This window comes from Embiotoca jacksoni, unplaced genomic scaffold (genome assembly GCF_022577435.1).
Source record: "Embiotoca jacksoni isolate LCO1_2020_lvr unplaced genomic scaffold, fEmbJac1.0.p SCAF_7, whole genome shotgun sequence".
Lineage (NCBI taxonomy): Eukaryota > Metazoa > Chordata > Actinopteri > Embiotocidae > Embiotoca > Embiotoca jacksoni.
Genome location: NW_027185425.1, coordinates 16723221 through 16747446, shown reverse-complemented (window position 1 = coordinate 16747446; position 24226 = coordinate 16723221). Strand labels below are relative to the sequence as shown.

At 40.6% G+C, this 24226-nt stretch overlaps 1 protein-coding gene across 1 annotated transcript in view; it reads left to right on the top strand.

Moving 5' to 3' along the window:
* Positions 1–24226, top strand: part of ctdp1 (CTD (carboxy-terminal domain, RNA polymerase II, polypeptide A) phosphatase, subunit 1) — a 75388-nt gene continuing 51162 nt past the window's right edge. Inside the window, 12 exon segments of the mRNA XM_069176421.1 lie at positions 1–483; positions 2952–3035; positions 3843–3936; positions 5151–5279; positions 6638–6788; positions 7756–7846; positions 8319–8485; positions 12599–13642; positions 17084–17225; positions 17349–17579; positions 20070–20103; positions 20105–20224. Coding sequence (XP_069032522.1) covers positions 200–483; positions 2952–3035; positions 3843–3936; positions 5151–5279; positions 6638–6788; positions 7756–7846; positions 8319–8485; positions 12599–13642; positions 17084–17225; positions 17349–17579; positions 20070–20103; positions 20105–20224 — 2571 coding nt within the window. The 5' untranslated portion in view covers positions 1–199.

The following is a 24226-nucleotide window of genomic DNA, read 5'->3' as shown; positions in this document are numbered from 1 at the left end:
GCGGGAAGAGTGAACGGAGCCGAGAGAGAGCTGCTGGGTTCAAATCAGCGGGTTGTGTTAATCCTCCTCGGCGCCGCTGCTCCACGACACACGGGAGGACGAGTGGCGACGTTTGAAGTGGACCGCTGCCGGAACCTGAAGGGATTTTTATTTTTTATTTGGTGTGTGTGTGTGTGTGTGTGTTGGAGAGAGCAGGCTGATGGAGGATCCTCCTGCAGCAGCGGAGGGCCCGGCGGCGGCGGCGCAGGCGGCGCAGGTGGCGGATATATGCTGGCCGCGCGGTGCTCTCCCTCTGCGGCTCCTGGAGTGGAGGGTGAAGCCCGGGACTCTGGTGAACGTGGACTCCGTGCTCGCCCTGTGCGCCCCCGTGCCCCGGGACAGGGGGGCAGAGGCTGCCCGGCTGCCCGAGAAGAAGGTGAAATCGGACCGTGCCGGAGTCGTGAAGGAGCTGTGCTGTCAACCCGGACAAGTCATACCTCCCGGGTGAGTCCCCCACCGGCCGGTCCCCCCCCCCCCCCCCCCCCCCCCTGCTCGGAGAGGGAACCGGCCGCGCGTCAGACCCGTTTTTTTGGGGGGGTTTTCCGCAGCGACTGACCCGAAAGTGTGCGTCAGCGAGCTAACGAAGCTAACCGTGCTAAGTTCACGTTAGCTTGTTTGCTAGCCGACACACAGTCAAGTCTGTGAAAACAAACAAACAGGCGCTGAAGTCGCACTTTCAAAATAAGAGCGTGTTCGTTTAAATCGCGTGTTCTGGAGCGTTTTAAGTCTTTTATATTCACACGGACAAAGTAAATACACTTAAAGGCGGGATTTTAGCAAGCGTTACGGGATTTCTTGAATCGTCGCTTTGATAAACTCGCCGTCGTACGTCACCGTAAAACAGTTTACACCTTTATTTTGAAGTCAAAACCACGTGGAAGAGGTGTCTGTTGTTTGTCTTGACGCAGCCGACCGTCGCATGCGAGGCGGCGTGTGCTCGGTGTGTGTTGACAGGTAGAGGAGTGGTCGCAGGGTGTGGATGTTTCCTCCTAAATTGAAATGTCTGCTTCAATGTGCCTCAGGAACCAGATAACCGGGAACAAGGCTGCACGTGCTTCATTTTTCACTAAGTTTGGCTCATCTTTTTTGCATTTAGTCTTAAAATCGACCCCGTTTTTCTACGGGATATATTTATAAATACAAGAAACCTACCTTTTGGTAACTTTCTATGAGTAACATTCGTTTTGACGCCTTTTGATTTTCGTAAATATTTACAGTGCTGATTGAAAACGTCACAGGTGTGATGTGATGACGAGCAAGCTGTAATACACGCGTCAGTACACTGCAACCATACTGTGTCAGTGTCACGTTAACCCACCTCTGCGTGAAAACCCAACACTTGGTTAGGTTTACGAAAACAAAACCACGTGGTGCCTAACTGTAACCACGTGTTTAGGGTCAGGTACCAAAGCTTCTTGGCTAGGAAATGATGTATTTAGAGGAATCAGTCCTGCTCTCTCAATGACCTGTACCTTGGTCTCGTGGTGCCAGTGTTACAGGGTTTGAGACATCCATCAACCAACATCCTATTTTGCTTTTTGAACTTTGGCACTTTTTCCACTGAGTCAGTGACCTCCATCGTATGACCCCCTTCTTCCACCTCGGTCACACAGGGGGGTTCTTTTCAGGCGGAGGCAAGGCAAAAACATCACATTGACACGGTATCTTCTAGGTGACTGATGCGTGTATTACACACTTCAACATGATACTGGGCGGACCGGCGAGAGTTGTTGTATCATTCACAAATGTTTTAGGGGCGTAAGAAGTTAACTGAATCACTTCCTGAAACGATCGGTGCATTTTTCAGTTTACTTTGACCTCCTCGTTAGCTGCGAGCAAATGAATGATTAAAGGGTTTGATTCACAGGGATGCCATCATATTCCAACAAGTGTCCTGTTGTTTTAACAGATTTCCCTGATAAAGACACATTTTTAAACGTCATGAGAGAAGAGTGTAGTGACTCACCGGTGCTGCTGCAGATCAGACGGTCTCAGATCCTTTCATTGTAAAGAAAAGCTGCATATTCTGTGATTCGTCCACTGAATGTGCAACACAATGAACAGGAGCCGTGTGATCGTTAGCGGCTCAAACTGCAGGAATCAGGCCCAACTAGTCCAAGAGTAATGCTGAGCTGCAGGTAATTAACAAAGTCCTTAAAAAAACCAGCATTCAACTCTGATGTTCAGCAAGAACTTCTGAAATATCAAGAACTATAAACTGAGTTTGGTGTGTTTGCCAAAGCAACAGCACTTTCAGAAGCCACAGGTCATAACTAAGCAGTCAGAGCTGCATTCAGGCACCGATCAATTCAGCAAACGAATCTTTTGCATGAATTCATTTAATAAGCACACTGATTCTAGTGATTCAGGACACTGAAAAGAGCTACAGGTGAGAGAGAGAGGTCTCCTGCTGCCTTCAGGTGCTCCCTGGAAGCTCCGGACTTTGAATATCCATGCTGCTCATTGTGACAGTAAACCGATCGCTCAACACTTGGGCTGCAGAGGATTCAGAGGAGATTTGCATGTGGGACACAAGATAATTGCACAGCACGTGAAGATGTTCGCTATTTTCCACGTTTAAAAAGTGTCTCCATCTAATTTATTTCACATGACTTGATCCAAGTTAGTTTGTTTACAGCAGCTGTGGTGTTCTAAATACAAAGCAAAGCCACAGTGTGTGTAAAGCTTCACATCCCTGTGAATGCAGACATGTTCAGTTGATTGGATTTGCAACACACGGCTCATCGCGTGATGTACAAGTGTTAAAACACGCAACATTTAAATAACCTCTTCCTTTATACCGAGGCCTTGCATGCTCGCAGAGGCAAAACACAGCTTCCTGTAATGAGAATCCTGTCCAAAGCGAATGTCCTGAACCTCCACTAATGTTTCTTGTCTTCTGTTTTTTTCAGGGGTGTCATCGTCAGAGTGGAAGAATGCAGCCATCCCATCGTCATGAAGGGTTTATGTGCAGAATGTGGCCAGGATCTGACTCAGTAAGGACATGCAGACGCACACTTTTTATACTTAAACCTCTGTTTTCATTTTCGTTGACTTCTCGCCGTAAACTGAGCTGATTGCAAAACATCCCTCCTGTAAGAACACAGAAGTTAATGCTCACAGTGTCACCGTTCGTTGGAGAAGAACTCATTATTTTTTATGATATTACATTCCTGAAATCAAAACACTGACTGACTGTTTGGTATTTGTGGAAGATTCAGTTTCATTTAATGCCATCAGGTGGCGCCAGAGATCACAGACAGAAAGCTGAGATCAACTCGGGCCATAAATCAAGTGTTCACACTCTCCCTTTGCCTCCTGTCACTTGGATAATGATCTACAATTCGTAGCTGTCAGTTTCCAAAACGTGATGAGTTCAGAGCGGATTTTATTGACCATCGTGCCGGTTGTGTTGTTACTGTGGTGTAAAAGTGGAGCTGGTTTTAAAGGTGTTGCTTAAAAGGTGTGTTTTTCAACTTCAGAGTTTGCATCGTGAGGTTATACGATGTGGCACAGAAGTGTTAAAAAAATAGTTCATACTTTTTCATGACATGTTTCATAACAAAAAGAGATGAGTCTGTTGGAGCGTCGAGCGGCTAACGATCAGCCAAGCCGCTTTGTAACTGAAGTATTTTCTGTACTTGCTGCAAACATAACCGCTGCCAAGTCAAGAAAATTTGAATTTGCATGTTTGTGGAAGCTCCTTTTCTTCTCAGTCACAACATGTTCAAGGACCAGAGAGATACACAAAATGCATGACTCCCACTTTCTCCTTTTTTTTTTTTTTTTCTTTCCTTTTTCAGGTTCCAGAGCACAAACGGAAACCAGCAAACTCCCATCTCCACAGCAACAGTCTCCATGGTGCACAGTGTCCCCGAGCTGATGGTCAGCTCTGAGGTGAGTCATGTGATGGAGATACCTGGAAGACTGACTGGGCGAGCAGGGCACATACACCTCGCATGTAGAAGAGTGAGTGAGTGAGTGAGTGAGTGAGTGAGTGAGTGAGTGAGTGAGTGAGTGAGTGAGTGAGAGAGAGAGTGTTTGTGTATTAGGTTTACTTGTGATGATTCATGTTAAGGTAAGGGGATAGGGAATACATTACGCCAATGAAAATCCCCATAGGGATTGTGAAGTGTGTGTGTATTGCTCCTGGAAGCCCAGTGACCCCCCCTCCCCCAACCTTTGCAATATCTTTCCAATATATTATATATGGACTGTTTGAATTGTCTTCAAATGGTCATCTTCTGTTTGGTCTTCAAATTTTATGATAGAACTGTGAAAATCTTCCATAATATTAGGAGAACATGACTCTAACACAAACAAATGATAATAACATAGTCCTGCTTAATGGAAAAGAGATTAGATCCATAGTCAGCTAGTGGAAGTTACGTATTGAATATCTAATTATTGAAAAATATTTTATCATGTCGGAGGTTCATATTTTGTTACTTTTATTTTTGTTTTGGTCTAAACTCTGGTCTATTTGCTTGAAATTAGTCTTGACGTTTCTTGTGTTTAATTACAGTGTTTTTAGACTTCACTTCCCAGAGATCCAACCAGTGTTTCCTGTGTGATGTCAGTCAGTCGGTTGCATTAGCTCCGGCAACCACTGCTGGGTGATTGAAAACACGTCGCTAACTCGGCTTGTGATTTTTCCCTGAAATGTCGACACAGACCTTCAGCTTGTTCAGTTTGTGAGGTGCTTTTCTCAGTCGGCCACAGGCTCAGGCATCACTGCGTTACTTCATCCAGCAGCACATAATGACCGAACAGACATTTATTTAAAGGAAGCTTTTTGACATTTAATACTGACCTGCATTTCTGGACTTATTCAGCTCAGTTGAATACAAATCTGTTTATTTACGGGCAGTTCTGATATGAAGCATTCACCCCAGGACAACAAATACACACAAGATAGACCACTTTTTTTTTTTTTTTTTTAAAGGATTGTGATAAACAATCGTTGTTTCCTCAAAGCTGAATTCTGCGTCTGCAGTGTAAAGTAAAGAACGGTTTCATAAAAACAAAGTACAGAGGCTGTATGAAAACATGAAGCAGTAGTTGTTCAGAGTTTCTTATATTACATTGATTATCTTCATTCACTCAAACAGCAAGCAGAACAGCTGGGCAGAGAAGACCAGCAGAGACTTTACCGCAACAAAAAGCTGGTCCTCATGGTAGATCTGGACCAGACGCTGATCCACACCACTGAACAGCACTGCCAGCGCATGTCCAACAAGGTACTGCTCCCTCATATCGTTACAGTAAAACACACACAAAAGGAATTAAGATGTTCTTTCATTTTCTCTGCTTTACCCTCAACTGTATTCTGAAACATTTGTTCTATGCAGTCATGATTCATTCCTAAACTGTTCTGTAACACCAGTAGAATTAAAAATAAAGTCTTTAATGAAGCTGAGTTGCACACACACACACGCGCGCGCACACACACACACACACACACACACACACACACACACACACACACACACACAACGTAAACTCTGGCTCAACAAATGCCATCAAACGAGAAAAACATTTGTCTTTCGAAAGACTCATCTCATTTATTTTTTTGAAGAAGTTTTACTTTTCTGAACTTTTTGACATCTGTGGTCATCTTTGTGTGTTTCTGCTGTTTGTACAGTTTTCTCTAATCTCACAGAGCCACACACGTTTTACCAGAGCCTGGTTTGACCATGTTCTTCTTCTCTTTTTTTGTGTTTAATTACAGTTGGCCGACTGCCTTTAGGTACATTACTGCCACCTTCTGATAGTAGTCATGCATTACCACGACTTCGTTTCCAAAATAAAAGTCGAGACACTTTCAAAATCACATATTTTTCATAAAACAATACAATTTCTCAGTTTCAACATTGTATATGTTGTCTTTGGTATATATTTTTTTTTTATTAACTATGGGTTTACATGATTTGTAAATCATCACTTTCTATTCTTATTTACATTTTACACAGCATCCAAACTTTTTTAAGAAACAGGGTTGTAGAAGGCACCAGTGAATACAAAGGAAATATGACACTCACATTAACTATTTGATTTAAAAAAATGTTTTTGATGACGATTCAATAATTTTAAAACATGACCCATCCTTATTTTGTAGCTGGATCTACATCTACAAACATAAACGGTAGCCACCGTAAGATATTGGTCATACCAGACCAAGTAAGTCAGGTACTAAAACCACTGAGTGTTTTGAACTGACTACAGGTGTGTTTCATTGCTTATGAGTTCATTATTTTATTTGTAAGAGGAAGAAGGAGCTTTTTTTCTTCCTTCAAAAATTTTACTATCTTCTTATTTTATTATTTCAATTTTGTTAATGTTAGTCAAGTCACATGGAAGCCTCAAATTAAATGAAATGATTGTTTTTTTTTACATGCAAAAATGCTGTTGGTTCACTGGTTCGAAGTAAGACCTTGCAGTCGTCTCTTGAAAGCACTTCACATCAACAGCTTTAAGTTCATCACCACTGATCCACTGAAATTCTTATTCACAGTCTGACATTAAGAGCACATGCAGAGACCTGTGTCTGTGCTTTCTATGTGTGTCTGATCGTTAACGCTCTTGTTGTTTCCTTCAGGGCATCTTCCACTTCCAGCTCGGCCGAGGAGAGCCGATGCTCCACACACGACTGCGGCCTCACTGCAAGGAATTTCTGGAGAAAATCGCCAAACTCTACGAGCTGCACGTCTTCACATTCGGGAGCCGTCTTTATGCACACACCATAGCTGGTAATGAACTTGTTGTTTTACATTTTACAGCACCTACCCTTCGTTGAAGGGAATTACATCTTTTAGAAGGTATAATGAAGCATTATAGGCCATTTATCAATGTATTTAAACTATAACAGGAAGTAAAGTGTTTAGATGTTGAAGCTCTTCTACGTGCACTTCCTGTTTGTGTCCATAAGAGGGAAGTGTCTGTTCACACTTTGTGCTCCAGCTGATCTGTTGGTTCAGTGTTGTGCATCAATTGTGTTGTTTGCAAGCAGCGGGGGTGCTAAACTTTAAAATTCTTAGTTAAAGCTGTATTTTAAATTCACATTTTGGCTGCTTACCTGCAACATGTACAGCTTCTGTAAACAAGTCTTTTATTTCCAGCTTTAGTTTTGGCAGCTATCGGTGCTGCTCTGCTTGTAAATGAGAATATTTCAATTTTACGACTCAAGGTTGGGTCATATTGAAGTGTTGGTGGTCTGTTTTACGGCATCCTTTTGGTATGCAGGCTGCGATCTTTCATCATACTATATATAGTAGGGGCAGCTCCAGTACAGTTCTGTTCTGCCTCCGTATGATGAATGTTTAATGCATTTTCAATTGGATTTTACTACTGGCAGTGATGCAGGGAGGTCAGCATGTTTCAGTGCCGCGCTGCCGCTATTGACAGCTTCTGCTGTGGTTATCGCAGCCTCTACGGTTACTGTCTCGTTCAGCCACGGTGGATCTCCATCCACGATTTCTTTACACGCTGTATATGTCTTTTCAAACATGGTAAGAAAGCCAGAGAAAGTTAGATTGATTTCATTAGAAAACGCTGAAGAAAAGGTCATAAAACCGTCTTTATGAAAGGCTTTTTATTTGTCAGCTTTCAATACAAGTAAAATACCAACTGTAGCCTTGAAAGGGAAGCTACAGCTGACTTGACATTCAAATATGCATCTCACCCCCCTCCCTTTTTTTTTTCTTTTTTTTTTTTTAGGCTTTCTGGATCCTGAAAAGAAGCTTTTCTCTCACCGAATCCTTTCTAGAGATGAATGCATCGATCCGTTCTCCAAGACGGGGAATCTTAGGTGGGAATGGCCCTCAGTTAAACATGACAACTAAATCGATCACTGACAGTTAAGTCTGTGCTGATGCTGCACTTGTCCTCTTTTATTGTACTCAGTGTTATTTTAAAGCAAAAAGAGGGACTTAGATTGTGTGGGTTTTCTCCACCGGTCAGCAGCAGTGAATTTGTCCCAATACTTTCTTAGTTTCTCCAACCGTTTGTATGGTGAACAGTCTGTCTTTTTTCTCTTTAATTGGTGATACTTGATCACAAATGGCAGACATGTATTATTCCTGCTGAGTGTCAATTCATATCAACAGTCACTTACAAATATATTAAAAAAAAGAAAAAGATTGATGTAAAAGATTGAAGTGGTCCTTATTTATCTGTCACTGAAACAACCCGATGATCAGAGACAGCTGAATAACGGCGCGTCCGGGTTTGGGCATCTGTCACAAAGTTTTACCACTCTGTGCATCCCTTTCCCGTGACAGGAACCTTTTCCCTTGTGGGGACTCGATGGTCTGCATCATCGACGACCGAGAGGACGTGTGGAAGTTTGCACCGAACCTCATCACTGTGAAGAAATACATCTACTTCCAGGGCACGGGAGACATCAACGCTCCCCCCGGGTCACGGGAGGCCCAGATGGCCAGGAAAGGTAACGTGTGGACCCCACAGATCTTTGATAACATGGAAGTGTTCGTAGAAGGACGCTGAGGTGGTTACGCTGCTCACAGTTTATGCAACACACGGCATCAGAGAGGTCTGTCCAGTACTGTGCACCCACTCCTCTGTGAGAGGCACTTTGTGCTGAAGTTAACAAGCAGCATGATTCACTGACTAACTGCAGTCCATTACACACAGTGTACCGTACTTACAGTTTATTAATGCTTATAAAAGTTTAATTAGAAATTCATTGTGAGCTGCTGCCGCCTGTAATTCGTCATTAGAACGGTTCTAATGGAAGAGCCACCTTCACTTTTTAAAAACTTTGTGTTACACCTTCTGTGGCGGTGCTTTTATGAGTAAATGACCAGTTCCAGTGATGATCAGAGGCCCTGTCGTATTATCTAAAATATTGGTCATATCATAACTTTATATATAACATATTTTGTGCTTTTATTTAGAAAGGGTTAGCAGTATCAGTCTGCCGGCTGGTCTGTCCATTTGGTCCACTTAAATATGTCCAAAGCTTCCACCACCACCATGAGGTGAACATTAGTGGCTTTGAGTGAAATGTCTGGGTAACCATTGGATGGACTGCTTTTAAACAGACATTGATGCTCCCCACAGTAACTGTAAAAACCTTTCATCTGGTGTCACCACAAGGTCAAAATTTCACTTTATTTATGATCTCATACCTTCAAAACTAATGACATTCACATCACTCTCAGCTGTGCTCTTTAATTATAACTTCTTAGCATGCTAGCATGCTAAACTAACGTGGTGACAATGGCAAACATTATCAAATTATAATCTTTGCAAATATTTAACAAATGCAAATACTGAAATGTTTTTTTTTGTAAAATAGATTTTACAAACAGGTATGAGAACTTAGACTTAGAAATTCCCGGTTAAACAGCAGCAATACCTGAAGTTTGATCACCTGTAAAACTAGTTTTTTTTCTCAAAAAATAAAATTGTATTTCAAAGTTGGCAAAATTTGTGCAATTTATGTAAATGCTTTCATAGGATGTACAATTTAACAGAGGGACACAATTGATTGCATTCATCATTGGTTTGATAATTTTATTTAATCTTGAAAGTATTAAATTTAAGATGTGTTGCAACCCTGCAGATGATTAGCTCTGTGATGACTGAACCCATCTTTGACGTCCACCAGACATACTAAAGTGGTTCTGGACGGACCAAAGTTAGCTCACATAATGATCCCCCACATCTCTATCCACCTCATTGTGAATCAACAGCATGGAGCGTCTTTACAAGGGTTTCAATACTTTCACCTTTGTCGCGTCCTTCTGTATTGAGTTCCTGAGTAGTGGCCGCTCATAAAGGGAATCCTGTCAATGACACAGTCTTCCTCTTGTGATGATCAAAGCAGGAAACAAACTGCTTGGAGCCAGCCAGCATGTCTCCTTGGGTTCTGCTCTGGGACCCTTCATCCTCATTTACACCCACACTGAGGCTGTAACATCAATTAGCTGACTAACTCCTTGTTGTACTGATCCCTTGTTACAATGGCAGCCAGGCTCAATAAAGGCCCTTAACGCCGTCCATCGATTCAAAGATAGCACAGAGAGTTTGTTATCTGAGCTTCCGCTGGGATTTGTTTCATCTCACTCTGTCATAAGTCAGAGACAACATCTTACTGATTTTAATGCTGCAAGTCAAACTGAAGCACATTCAGTTTAATGTTGACACAAACTTTATTTACAAGACAGTTTTCTTGAGGCAAGTTTCCTGCTGCTTGGCAAATCAAATAGTTGAAATGTTCCTTCAATTTCTATCACATAAAGTATATGACACATCTACATACAAGATTTTACTAAATCAGCTTTTCTTTGAGGTAGCTGCTTAGTTGTTGTTTTTTCATTTAAGAATAGATTATGACATACATTGTACGTAGGTAAAAGACCAGACACTGTCCAGGGTCCTGAAAACAAATACATGTTTAGGATTTTGCCGATAGCAAGTAAGAAAGATATTTTTGTGATGGAGAAACTTACTTTTGTTTTAAGACTTGAACAAGAATAGTTTGAAAGCTGACTGATCATGCATTCTCATTTCGAACAGATTTTACATAATCCAAAATGGCTTTAGCTACTCCTCTGTTCAATGTTCATGTTTTCTCATTTATTTAGTTATTTATATGTTTTTTTTAACTTGTATGTATTATTTACAAAGTGTGTGCTTTTAAGTTATTTTTACTTTATTCTATTCCCTTTTCACCCTTGTTAAATGGAAACATCATTTAAACATGTTTTACAAGATAATGTTTCAGTTCTGTTACAAATAAAAGTTAAAAGAAAAAAGAAAAGAAAAATAGACTATGATATAAAGATACCAGTTAAGGTACTTGATTCTAAATTGAACTTTACTTGTATACTGTATATTATATTTTTGCCCACTTCAGAGCACCACAATGAAACTAAAAACAACAGTTGTCGAAATAAAACCTTGTGAGCAATGAGAGTGAAATACAAACCAAAACAACAAGATGAAAGGCGCTAAAATGCTTCATCAAGCCGAGTCATGTGATAACTGAATGTGGGTTTGTTACTACGAGCGGCCCTGTCACACTACACATAATTAGTTGACCTTTTAGTAATATTAAAATATTGATAAGTGCAGCTTTAAGTGCACTTCAAACCATTTGTGGATACAGTTTGTGCCATTACACTAATGACTGCAGATATATTGGTCTTCCGATCTGATTAATCATGGGAGGTTAAATATTTTAAACTACTATAACTGTCATTTTTTAAATTCGAATAAGATAAAATTACATCTTTGAACTCTAATGACCTCTTTCAATTAAAAATATCTCAGCTCAGCAGACTGTTTGAAGTAGTTTAGCTGGTGGTCGAGCAGACAGTTAATGTATTGCCTGCTCTGTTGACCTCTCGGTGACCTGAAGCTAATAAATAAAACTGGAGGATGGTAGTGATCAAAGCTTTTGTGTTATTAAAAGGGTTGTGTTTGAATTCATTTAAATGAATTATACTTTTGAAAAGTGATAGCGCAATGCATCAATTATCAGCCGTTCTTAGCTCGAGATGAAAAACAAAATATGAGGCTGAAGGATTCTTTGTATTTATGAATGTGCTGATGTACACTAACTCTAGCATGATCTGCCTCTTCAGATTATGTTGCTGCCCTCTCCTGTCCATTCAGCCCTGTGGTGATACAGTACACTTGTCTGAACAAGCCAATTTGTTGTATTATTGTTGTTATTCACGGCTGAGGATACATCTTTATATCTCATTCAAAAATTTGTTTTTCTGCCTCCCCGAGCCATCATACTCTTCGTCAAGTTTGACTCTCCGTATCAGTGCCACTATTTGTTTTCTTGTAGACTGTTGACAGGTTATCGCTTGACTATTTTATTTCACACTCAAACAGACTCGGTGTTCCCACAAGACTGTGAATTGTATTGGAGGAAGATTCTGCTCTGAGAAGTGTTTCCTAACAGGGTCAGCCAGAGTAGCTCTCCCTCAGCTAAAATTCAGGCTATCCCCTGTGTAGAATAAAAGAGTGAAATGTCAGGAGGATTATTAATTCCAGAGCAAGAGACCTTCCACAATGTATTATTGTGAAGTACATCGTGAACTAGGCCACAACAATCAGCGCTAATGAGCTTCTGTGGCTTCAAATAATTAATGTAATCTGATCCAAGCAGGTGGATACAACAAAAAAAAAAATCTTCATGGTGGTAGTGTGAATGTAAATGTGACGACTTTTAACCTCCAATGAGAGTTATAAAAGGCTAAAATCCAGTTTTCCAAGTTTATTTGCGTATTACTGTAGCTAGCTAAAGCAGTTTAGCTAGCAAGTTAACACGAACAAAGCAAGCAAAGTGTCTCAATACTCAATACAAGTAATCGCCTTAATTCAACATGACAATCTTTGGGGACGACTGACCCCAGCACAGTCTCTAAATTAGTTTTTTTTTTTATTCCAATTATCAAAAGAGAAATCTGATGTGCTTCTGAGTTAGTTAATCAGTAGCTGATCTTAATGTAGCCTCACTTCTTGATTGTGAGCCACGCGTCCTTGAAGATTAGATGACTTCTATGTCTTGTTCTAGCAGGAGGCGCCTCCAGTCGACCAGCAGAAAGCACGGAACAAGCAGGAACGCCTGCAGCTAACGAGCAAAATAATGGCCTCAGGAAAAGGGCAAAAGACCACAACGTTTCCGGAAAGGACGAGTCTGCAACACCTCGATCTTCTCAGGGAGCACCAACCAATGAACGAACACACCCCACAGAGGTCGTGGAGGACGAGTTGGGTCAAAGCAAACTGTCGGAGACCGACACAGAGTCTGGGGTGGGTTCGAAGGAAACTCAGGTGGGTGACAAAACAAATATCAAGGAGGACGATAGCAACCGGACACGAGAAGCACAGGAAGGTGTGAACTCATCAGCACCGAGCCACGAGTCCAATAACTTAGACTTTGACCTTTCCAGTGACAGTGACAATGACTCCATTACAGAAAAGCCTCCCTCGTCGGACAGCGACAGTGAGGGCAGGTCTGGCCCGACAAGGGAATCTGGGCAGGAAGGAGTCCCGCAGGAGCCTACTGACATTGATGGGGCAAGAGAAGGCAGTAAAGGTCGAAGTGAAGGCGAAAAAAGCTCTGACGCAGCAGAACCTTCAGGAGTTCTTCTCCCCGACCCCGAGCTCGGCAATGGCTGCTCGGATAGGAGAGAACCAGAAACCGAGTCCCAGAACAGTGAACAATCTGGGGTCACCATGGGCGAGGAGCTGCTGGACCAGAGCATGGAAGACGAGGAGGAGGATGAGGAAGAGGTCGATAACGACCAGGACGACCACCTCATCTACCTGGAGGAAGTGCTAGAAAGGATCCACGGTGAGTACTACGCCCGCTACGAGGCCTACCTGAGGAAGGAGGCCTCCGAAACGCCGGACATTCGCAGGATCGTCCCAGAGCTGAAGAGCAAGACGCTGGACGGCACAACGATAGTGTTCAGTGGTCTGTACCCCACCAACTACCCCATGGAGAGGACCCGTGAGTTCTACCATGCCAAAGCACTGGGGGCCAAGATCGGCAAGAATCTGCTTTTTAGCGCCGAGGATCCCAATCGGACGACGCATCTCATCGCAGCAAGAGCTGGTATGTAAAAATACTGTAACAATGCAGTATTAGCATTTAACATTGTGAGCTTTTTATGTTCATCTTGAAGCTGACTGAAAGCAGGTTTTGAGGACTGAAAGCGTGAAATAACCTTTTGACCTTTTTTTGTTTTTTTTGTTCCTCTTGCTAAATATAGTTCATGTATTTTTTTATTGCAGTTAGTTGGGACCTTTTGTAGTCGATGCAAACCACAGTTTGCTAATGATGCTAGCATTCAAGAAAGGTCAGTGAATATAATCATCACTGACTGCATCTCAGGGGTCAGCCATACAAGTGAAGCTGTGGCTCGGTGTAATTAGCTTTGGTTAACATTTGACCACTGTTGTTAAAACCGTGCTTAAAATTCTGCCAGTGGTACCTCCGAGGAGGATTAATGAAATGACCCTATATATGGGTAATTGCTCGAGCCCGACTAATAACGGATTGTTTGGGGCTGATTCTGATACCAATTTTAGGGAGTAACATTTTTTCCGATGGCGATATATATACTGATATTCTTTATATATAAACTGAATATACAATACATATATATAAATATATACTTTTTTTTGCAATAATCTCTCAAAATGTGGTCAACAAATACTTTTGACATTTGTGACAATGATATTTCGTGGAATCAGATATTTTACAGTTTATTGGCAAAAATGGCATCAGTGCACTGAAACAGTGAATTTCACTGGGAATTTAATAATTATAAATAACAATTAAAAAAAGAACAATTTCTAAATTCCCTCATTATGTTAGTTAAAAAAAAAAAAGCTTTCATATCGACCAACGTGTGTTTATATGTCCGGCATATACAGTACATATATAAAGAACACAGGCTGATATATTGATATCAGAATCCTTTCGATATCAATATTGTTATTGGCCCCGAAAATCCAGTGTTGGTCAGGCTCTACTTAAAAAAAAAAAAAAAAAAAAAAAAATACAATTGATTTCCTCCGAGTTCTTTTAATGGCGTTTTCACACCTGAAAGTCACAACCAAGGTTCATGTTTTTGTTACATTTGAAACATTTCATCCAGTTCTTTTTGGTTTTACGTTGCAATTTTGCGAGCATACTAAAGAGCTTTGCATGACATGCCTTCGTCTCTATACTCGGTGTGTGTCTGACGCCGGCATGTTGCCTGGTTGGCCGGCAGCTTTTCATGTTTGAATAGAGAAAAATGAATGAACTGATTTATTTTGTTGCCACTATATTATTGTAATGATGATACACTGCCATCAATTTCCTTTACTTGTTCCGAAAGTCCATAAGTGTTTTCAGATCGCAAACGAACTGAACCATGGTCTGAACGCAACGAGCACATTTAAAAAAAAAAAAAAAAAAATGTAATTGTAGACTTCAAAAGGAATAGCTGTAATCTTCCCTCATAAGACCGAGACAGACAACACTGGATTGTTCTCCAAGACACTGGAAATGTCTGTCTGAAGTGCACCAAAAGTGGATTTATGTCTTTATTGCTCCCAAACCAGTTTACCATGTGAAAACAAGCACAGGAAGTGGGACAATTGCCTTGGAAGTCTGCCCCGCTGAGAGCAGCACTTTTCAATCACTCACCTCGTACTTCAGCAGGACAACAAAAATCAGCCAGAGATGGAATCAGGACGATGTGTGCAGTCTGTCTAGAAATAACTGCTAAAAATGCCTGTTATGTTGCCTGAAAAAATTTCCCCTCGGGGATTCATAAAGTAACTACCTAACCTAACCTAACCTGAACAGCGATTCTGGAAAACATTCATCACATGTATCCCTTAATTGTTGCTTTTAACAACCATGAACACGTCACACCATGGAGACAGCTGTAAGCCAGGCAATCCTCCTGTACTCTCCTTCATCTAACTCGTCCGCCAGACTTTTTTGTTTCCTGCATAATGTCGATTTATTTTAATGTGGCGCATTTCCCATTAATATGGCCAGTTCTTTTTCCTCCTCTATTGTTACACGAGTGACGACATGCTGCCTTAATTTCCTCCAAGTGGTCCAAAAGTCCATCCAGAAAATGTTGGTCAGATGCTCTGTGGGTCAGGCAAACTTTGCACTTTCCACCTCCACTGCAGAAACATGGTGAAACAATGAGGTGCACAAAGCAGCGTAGAGCTTCCTAGAAAAACATGACTTTTACTTGAATCCATTTTAAAGTTATGAGTATGAGCGTGAATGGTTGTCTCTCTTAGTGAGTTGTACCTGTGATGGACGAGCCACCTTTCCAGGTTGTATCCTACCTTCGTCCAAAGTCTGCTTGATCAGGCTCCAGTCCCCTCCAGTGACCCTGTTCAGGGTAAAGGGGATATGGATAATGGATAGTGGATGGATTTTACATTTTTGAGTCTTAACAAAAGTAAACACAGAAATGATCCACCTGGAACAGCCATTTTAGGGATCTCATCCAGCAACACTTAACTATCTGCACTTACCCATATACTTTTTGTAAGTGTCTGTAGATTTTTCTGCAAAACCAATTCAAAATATAAAATCCCCTCTGGTCGCGGCTGAAGCATCTCACCATCTGTTGGATTGCTGTCACGTTTTGGCCAAATATTCATAGTCCTCAAAGGATGATCCGATGAATCCTGATTACTGGAAAATTTGATTTGTTAGTTATTTTGTAGTCTAATCAAATCCTTTCAAAACTAATGGCATTTCTGCCAAACTCCATTATACTTAGTGTTTATTAGCGAATGTAAACATGGCAAACAAGATTATACTGCTGACCTTAAGCATGTTAGCATTAACATTTAGCACAAAGTACAGCCTCAGAGCCGTTAGCTGCAGGCTGAAGACTGAGTTTGCTGCTCAGGCGCTTAAAAGTTCAATGAATATTTATTTTGTTTCAGCACATTTAATTCATAGTGGAATAATCAGATTAGTTTGTTGTGACACATACACAAGTTTTCCTGTTATCAAGAAGAGTTAGTATAATGACCTGGATATAACCAGTTTATGGCAAACTGCACAAACGTGTGCACCAACCAAACAGCAGCTACACTAATGCAGTCCTGGTCGATAAGCAAAAATGCATTTGATTTTTAGCCTTGCGTGTCTTAACAACCTCGGGTTAATGACCTTCTGCGCATAGAGATTCAATTTGTTATCCTTGTGTTAAACATCAATAGAGTTGCTCAGGCAGAAACGCTGCTCTTTGTGGACTTCACCAAACAAAACACGGCCTTTTGGAAATTCCAAGAAAACCACAGAGTTGGCAGAAAAGTGAGATGATGGTGACAAAACAAATCTTCTTTGTTATCCTTTTAATAATAATAATAATAATAATAATAATAAGCAGGTAATTATTTTCTTCTCTCTCCTCCAGGAAAGAAAGTTGTGTCGGTGATCTGAATTATTCAACAGAGTTGAATGTGTGTGTTTGCTAATAGCTTTTGATTGTGAGGTCAAAACTTGCTCTCATTCTCTTAGGCACCGAGAAGGTTCGGCACGCGCAAGGCTGCAAGCTCCTCCATGTTGTCAACCCCGACTGGCTGTGGAGCTGTCTGGAGCGCTGGGAGAGGGTGGAGGAGCTGCTATACCCGTTAAAGGAGGATCACTCAAAGACACCACGGTAAGGGAGCCGTGGTCTTAACCGAGCCTCGTAGATGTGAACTGATAACTGGTAACATATCACGTCGAAATGATTCATGCCGTTAATTCCACCTCTGAGATCTCCTTTCCTTCCTGTTTGAAGGAGCAACAGTCCAGCGGCTTTTCCTGACAATCAGAGCTCCCTGCAGAAGCACATTTTCCACCCAGCTCCCATCCTCCCCCGACCTCCGCCTCCAGCTCCAGAGGTGCGGACTTATGACCCCGTTACCGGGAAGCTGATCCGGAGGGGCCCTCAGGTGTCTCGGCTTCCATCCTACCTTCAGGCATCCGGGTCTTTGTCTCTCTCTGATCCAAGGGAGCAGTCTGGTCTCAGGTACTGCACGAGTTAGGTCTAATATAATGATAATATATTGATGCAATAAAATAAAACTAGATCTACATATCCAAACTGTTCCTTTAATTCGTAGTTACATTTTTGTACAAAATAGCAAAAGTAAACAAACAAAATAATATTTGTATTTTACTTCCACTTAGTGCAGCACAAGTTTCCATGTTTGTTTGTTTTTTAACAAAAATAAATAACCAAATTCAGACATCTCCAGAGTGACGAGTCTCTGTAACCACTCTCTGTTCTTCCATTTTAACGTCAGTTAAAACATTTCAGGCTTTTTTTGTCGCTGGATATAATTTGTTGCAGCTTCAAACATAAATGAGGACGGTAACAGTGAAGGTGGAGAATTTAGAGCAGCTTCTGCAAATTTATGCTGTGAACTTGAGACAGCAGATCTCCCCTCTTCTGTCAGTTTCTCCATCTTTTTCCAGAATAGTTCCCTCTTTTACAGGAGCTGGTATCTCCTCTAATGAGCAGAAAAAACACTAACTATCATGCTTCATGCTCTAGAACTGCCCAGTTGGAACTTGACAAGCTGGGTCGCAGGCGACACAGTCAACTGGTTTGAGTTGAGCTGAGACTGAGACACTGCTGCAACCTTTTCCTTAAGTTTTCTAAAAACAAGTTTGTCTCGTCTTCAATATTTGGTCTGAACTGGACTTCATATTTACAGTCAGAACAAATAAATATCACATTTACACTTTGTCACAGTCACCTGTATTCCATTGAGTGTTTATCGTTGAGGTGGCGTATCAAATCAGAAGTATTGAATGCAGCCGGCTCGCAAAATGACGCATTGCCGACATGACAAGTGGCTTTTCTGATGCTTTAGTTTGTGATTTTAAAATATTTGCACACATTTTAGCCGCTCATATGTCATATGTCAGACTACACTTCTGCAACACAAAGGATCAGTGCTAAACTTAGCTCAGTGTAGCCAATACAGGTTAGGGATGGGACATGACTTTCGAATAATCGTTAATATGTAAAAAAATCTATTATTATGTGCCACAATCATTCTTACTTATTTCCCTTGTTTTTAACCGATTATTAATCAAATAGTTCAGAGAAAATTTGTAATATGCAATTTTGCTTAAAATGGCCATCCATAACACAGATCAGTTAGAAAAAGGCCATGATTGGCCCTTATAACAATATTTTATTACCATCACATTACTATCATTTATCAAAATGTATTTTGCATTGACAGTCCTGCTGCGCTGATATTGTGTGGGGGTGGCTGGTGATGCAAAGCTACAGCAGGCATGTAAAAAGTACAAAAGTTATGGTTTTGATATTTCTGTTTAATATCTACCGCTGAATCGCTCACAGCAGATCTTAAACATATGGATTCGACTGCCGGGCCTCATTTCCATCCAGACCTTCTCTGTAAACTAAAACAGCTGCTGCTGTAGTTTACTGTATGAATGACCCCCAGTGGAGTCATCCAGCTTCTTCAGCTAACAGCTGGGGGACAATAGACCCCTCCAACGACCCTTTATTGTTTGGAATGATGGCGTTCAATTGCCGGGGGAAACCCACCGAGGTCCCAGACGAGCCTCCGAGCTTGTTGCTGCACAGCTTTTCATCTGTGTTGGGTCTATTTTAAAAAGCCTAATAGAATTGAGGCCACTATAAAGCGATTCGTTCCTCCATCCAGTCATTCGGTTTTCCAGTCATGTTCTCATTTCATTTCCACCCACAGTTTGACAAGGATGATGTGGTAGGTGCAGGAAAGGCTTCACCTCTGTGGTCTTCCTCTCTATTTGCCCTTCATCCGTCAGTCACAAACACAAATAATGAGTCTGTCCTCTGTTTGTTTATAATCTGGAGCAAAAACATACATTTTACCTCTAAGTAACTCTTAACGGCAGCTTAAAAGGTTTTTAAATTGAATATAACTGTGATGATATTCTATAATTAATCATCTCAAGCAGAAAATCACATTTTATTCATGGTTCAGAGGCACGGTGGAGTTTTTCAGGGAGTTGCATTGAATCATCAAAGAAGATCTCTTCAATTAAGCACCGCCAAGAGGAAAGAACGGTCTCTCCCGATTTGCATATACATCTACTGGGCCCTCGTTACAGAAATAAAGCCTGTGCTGTCCTCAACACTGCTCTCCAGCCTTAACCTTCAAGCTTTGTTGTTGCAAACTATCAAAACTGATTATGTACAGTGTCTGCAAATGAATTCTGTTCCCTGGCAAGCCCTGTAAAGATTACTGCAGCAGAACAGAAGTAGAAAGTTATGACTGAAAAATAAGAAACATAAGAAAGTATTCATTTTAGATGTGAAAGCAAATTTCTTTACGGGCTCAGTTAATAGCAGATTTGTCAGTTCATTAAATTCATTTTTTCAACTAAAGCTATTTAACTGGGAAAAAATGGCCCTCATAGATTATCATTCAATTATGGTGTGGTTTTAAGAACGGCAGACACAAATGATAATGATTCTCTTTCTGTACTTCAGGGCAACAGCGCAGAATCAGCCAGATGAGGCGGCGGGGGTCGAGCCAAGACGACGAGCAGCCGGGTCCGTCTCGTCGTAAACGAGAGCCGAGCATGTCAGAATCGATGCCTCTGTACACACTCTGCAAGGAGGATCTGGAAAGCATGGACAAAGAGGTGAGGATGGGGGAAACCACTGCTGCTACCTTCTAAAGCTACTGCAGTTTGAACAAAGTTGGGGATCTCCAGAAAGGGAGCCGAAATTAGAGGTTATGCCTTTGGCGTATATGTTAGCCATTATGCACCATAATGAAACTTTTTTTTTTTTTTTTTTTTTTTTTTTTTTTTTTTTAAGTATTAAATACAAAAAGATGCCTGGGGTAGATGAAATTTTTTTTGTGTGCAAAAGCCACATTGTATAACTATTGCTGGTACTTATTCTTATTCTTCCGTCGAACTCGTCCTGCAGTTTTGAGAAAACCCAATAATGAGACACAGGCGCACACACACACACACACACACACACACACACACACACACACACACACACACACACACGGTCTTTTTTGCATGACGTCAGAGGACATTATATTGGTTTGTAGTAAATTGACGCAAACACACGCAGTCGGATTTAGAGAATTTCAGAGGACAATTTAAGAATTTGTTGTAATTTGAGGCATAAACAGACACACACAGTTCATGTTTACATGACTTCAGAGGACTTCATATAGACTCAGTCCAACATCTGTCATGGCCGCCCCAACAAGGTGGCCATTTATACTCTTAGCAAGACCTGTCAAACTTCAGCAGCTACATGGACACAATAAAAAAATGTATTCAGGATTTTTTTCTAGTTATTTATTATTATAAAAAATTCCAATTGAAGTTCACTGCACAATGACATCGGTGTGCACAATAAACTTAAAATATCCTGCCTCCATTACATATCTTTTGATAACCATATTTAAGAGACCATTGCAAAACATTTGCAGTATGTACATAAAGAATATCGGCTGATAAATCAATATGGGAATTTTTCTTTTGTCTCCCTCTTGGTATCGCTTTTGGCCCCAAATGACTCTGGTTTGTTTTCCAGGATAACACTTCTATTGCAACTTTACAGCAGTGAATAAGTGCTTCCACATTCAATGTTATTGCTCTGCAATGGTGGGCCAAACTGTGCCGTTCTCTATAACCAAGCATGCTTTGTTGATATCTTCGTAAACAGCTTCATTTTCATAAGATTTGCATCAGTATAACGGCACCACCGCGCTACTCCACCTGTAGGGCTTGTGGGAAATAATGTTAAACTCTGGTCTAAACATACATATTAAATAAACAATGATATCAATAACTACTGTATTTATCTAAACTCACTACTTTTCTCGTGCTGTATTTATTAGCAGGGTGGTCAGCAGCATTTTGAATGAGGTTTTCTTACTTATGGAAAAGAACTAGTTCTGGTTTCAATGTCAAGCAGGGATGTGTCATGATATTTGAATATTGGAATAGTTTTTCAAAAATGAACAAGGAAAAAAAAAAAATCAAATAGTTAATGTAGCTTTGGCCTTGTCAGGTACCTGATATGAAACGATGTCACTACAAGAAGGTGGCAGTAATGCACCCAAAAGCTGAAAAGAAGAACATGTTACCCCCCAGGCTGTGGTACACCTGTTTGGCATTGTGAGATTAGATACTCCAGTACAAACAGCAGAAACATGAAAAGACTGCTACAACAGCACAAAGTTCTGTCTGGAACTTTAAAAAAAAAAAAAAAGACAACATACAAAGATGTGGTGCAGTTCGTTCTCTGCTCGGTAAAGCTAGCATATCATAAATCTACCACAGCTATGTACGGTCATTTGTGGGCAAAACATCAAGCTCTCTCCACAGATCAACAATCAATGGTTAGTAGAAGTCATTTTGATGTTAGACAAGCAAACAGTGGCCCCCATCTTATAGATGAGAGCTAAAGACCTGTTTCTCTTTTACTTAAAGACAGGCATCTTTGATTAAGCAGCAAATGTTGAACAGTATTTTGTTTGAAATGCCCGTCCCTGTCCTTTTTCCTGTGGTGCTGTAGATGTGGGAAAGAATTGCTTGAAAATGTATTTGCCTTGAACTGTCAACTGATGCAGTGTGTTTTGTTTGGATTTAAGAGAGCTTGCATTGTCAGATCAGATCCTCTTTCATTGTCATTTGTGAATGAGATGCTTTAAATCTACGAAATTAACTTGTAATTTCAATTCACCATTCAGCCCTTGTTGGCTGCTTCTAGACAGTATGAACCTTCTTCTGGCAGTGAAAAAAAAATCAGAGCAAAGCATCCTTAAATGCTCCGTATTTTTCTCACATTTCTGGCTTTAATCCTTTCATGTGCTGTCATGTATGTCTAGTTTCCGCATTTTATGTATTTTTGCCCTACAAGCTAGGTGAAGTGATTACTAATGTGAGAGCTGCACCTCCTGCGTGGATAATATTATTTTATGGAGTCTGAATTGTGCTACTGCCTTAGTGGGGGAAATGTGAAAAGCAGGTCCTTGAGATCTGCCAAGAGCTTCTCAGTCGGTGATTATTCTGAAGAAAGAGTTGTAGCTAGTCCACATAGGGCGAGACATGTGACAAACTGTTTGAAGTGAGGTCGTGTGTCGGTTGGTGGTGATTCATTTCTTCTTAGTGTAATGGTAATTTATGTCATTTTGAGTCTGATTTGCTATATATTATATTCACCTTCAAGCGACACTTTGCAAAAATAATAAAATTATAACGTGTTATATGAAAGGTGTCTCTTGTAGTGACAAACGCATAATGATTTTATCCTTGGATTTATCCTTAGTTTTACAGGTCACTTTAGATTATTTTAAACTCATTGTTAGAATTTTTCAACCCGCTACCTTTTTTTTTTTTGGTTGACTCCTTCAGCTCTCATCAACCTTGCTTTGAGATGCAATATGATGTTATGATTGTGTTGTTTGTTAATGGTTTAAAACTAGAAAATTTAAAAAAATATTTTTTTTAACAAGACCAATGTACATCCACCTTTTTTTTTTTTTTTTTTTTTTTTTTTTTTTTTTTTTTTTTTATATAGTAGCAATTTTTTCCGTACCCATACCAGTGGTTCAGGATGAATCCATTTATTTGAAAGGTTTTTGTTCTTTATGACAAAGTAGCTTCATTTATTTCTGTTCTTAAACCTTTAGCTTGAACACATACATCCTGCGAGGAAACTGGACTTTAAGTTAAATATACTGGAACTGAATGATGCAGATGTCACTGCGATTGGTCATGCTTGTTTAAATGACAAACTGACTCCTGTTGCTGGGATGTGAAACAGTTTGCCTGGTTATTAACTCATCTGAATTCTTAGGTTAAGTGACTGTAGCTGCAGGCAACAGCTCCATCTGAGAACTGCTGTGCCATGCCTTTCTGGAAATAGACTTTCTTCTTTTTTCTTCTTCTGCACTTATGTGCTTAAAGAAAATGCAAAGCTGCATCATGTATCCTCTGAATATCACAGACCTAGAATACTTCCAAAGCCAACAGCTTATTTAAAATTTATCTTTTCGTTTTATATCCACATCCTCAAGCTTCCAAGACGATCTACAGAATGATAAATCGTTTTTGAGAATGCAGCCAGATATAATCTACTGATTTTGCAAACACGTTAACAATGTCTGCTAGTGTCTTTTTTGTATCTACAACAAAACTAAGGGTGGAAATATTGATATTCTGCATATTGTGACTTAAATATGAGAATCACCTTTTTCTGCTGCCTCGCTTGTTAACCTTTCTAATCTTGAACAGCCTTTACAGTTTGCAGCAATGAGGGGGGGAAATATACCACTGAAAAATCAGAAGTGTATAGAGGCAGGATTGTCATTTCTAGTTACACCTGTTGCTACCATAGACTGTACATCAAAATGGATTTACTCATCAGGTTTGAAAACCGAACCCAATGCAGAAGTACCTTAAAGTGTGCCCACTGAGGGCCACTAGGGGCTGGCTCCAGAAAACATCTGGCTCCATCAGAATCCCATCCAAAAATTCTCTTCACTCTCAAAAATACAAAGACAAATACATTTTTAAGTCATTATGGTGTTATGAACTAAATCCACGATTAATTGGATATTAGCCCTCAAAGAGAGAAATGTTTGGGGGCGCATCATATCCACCCCTTGC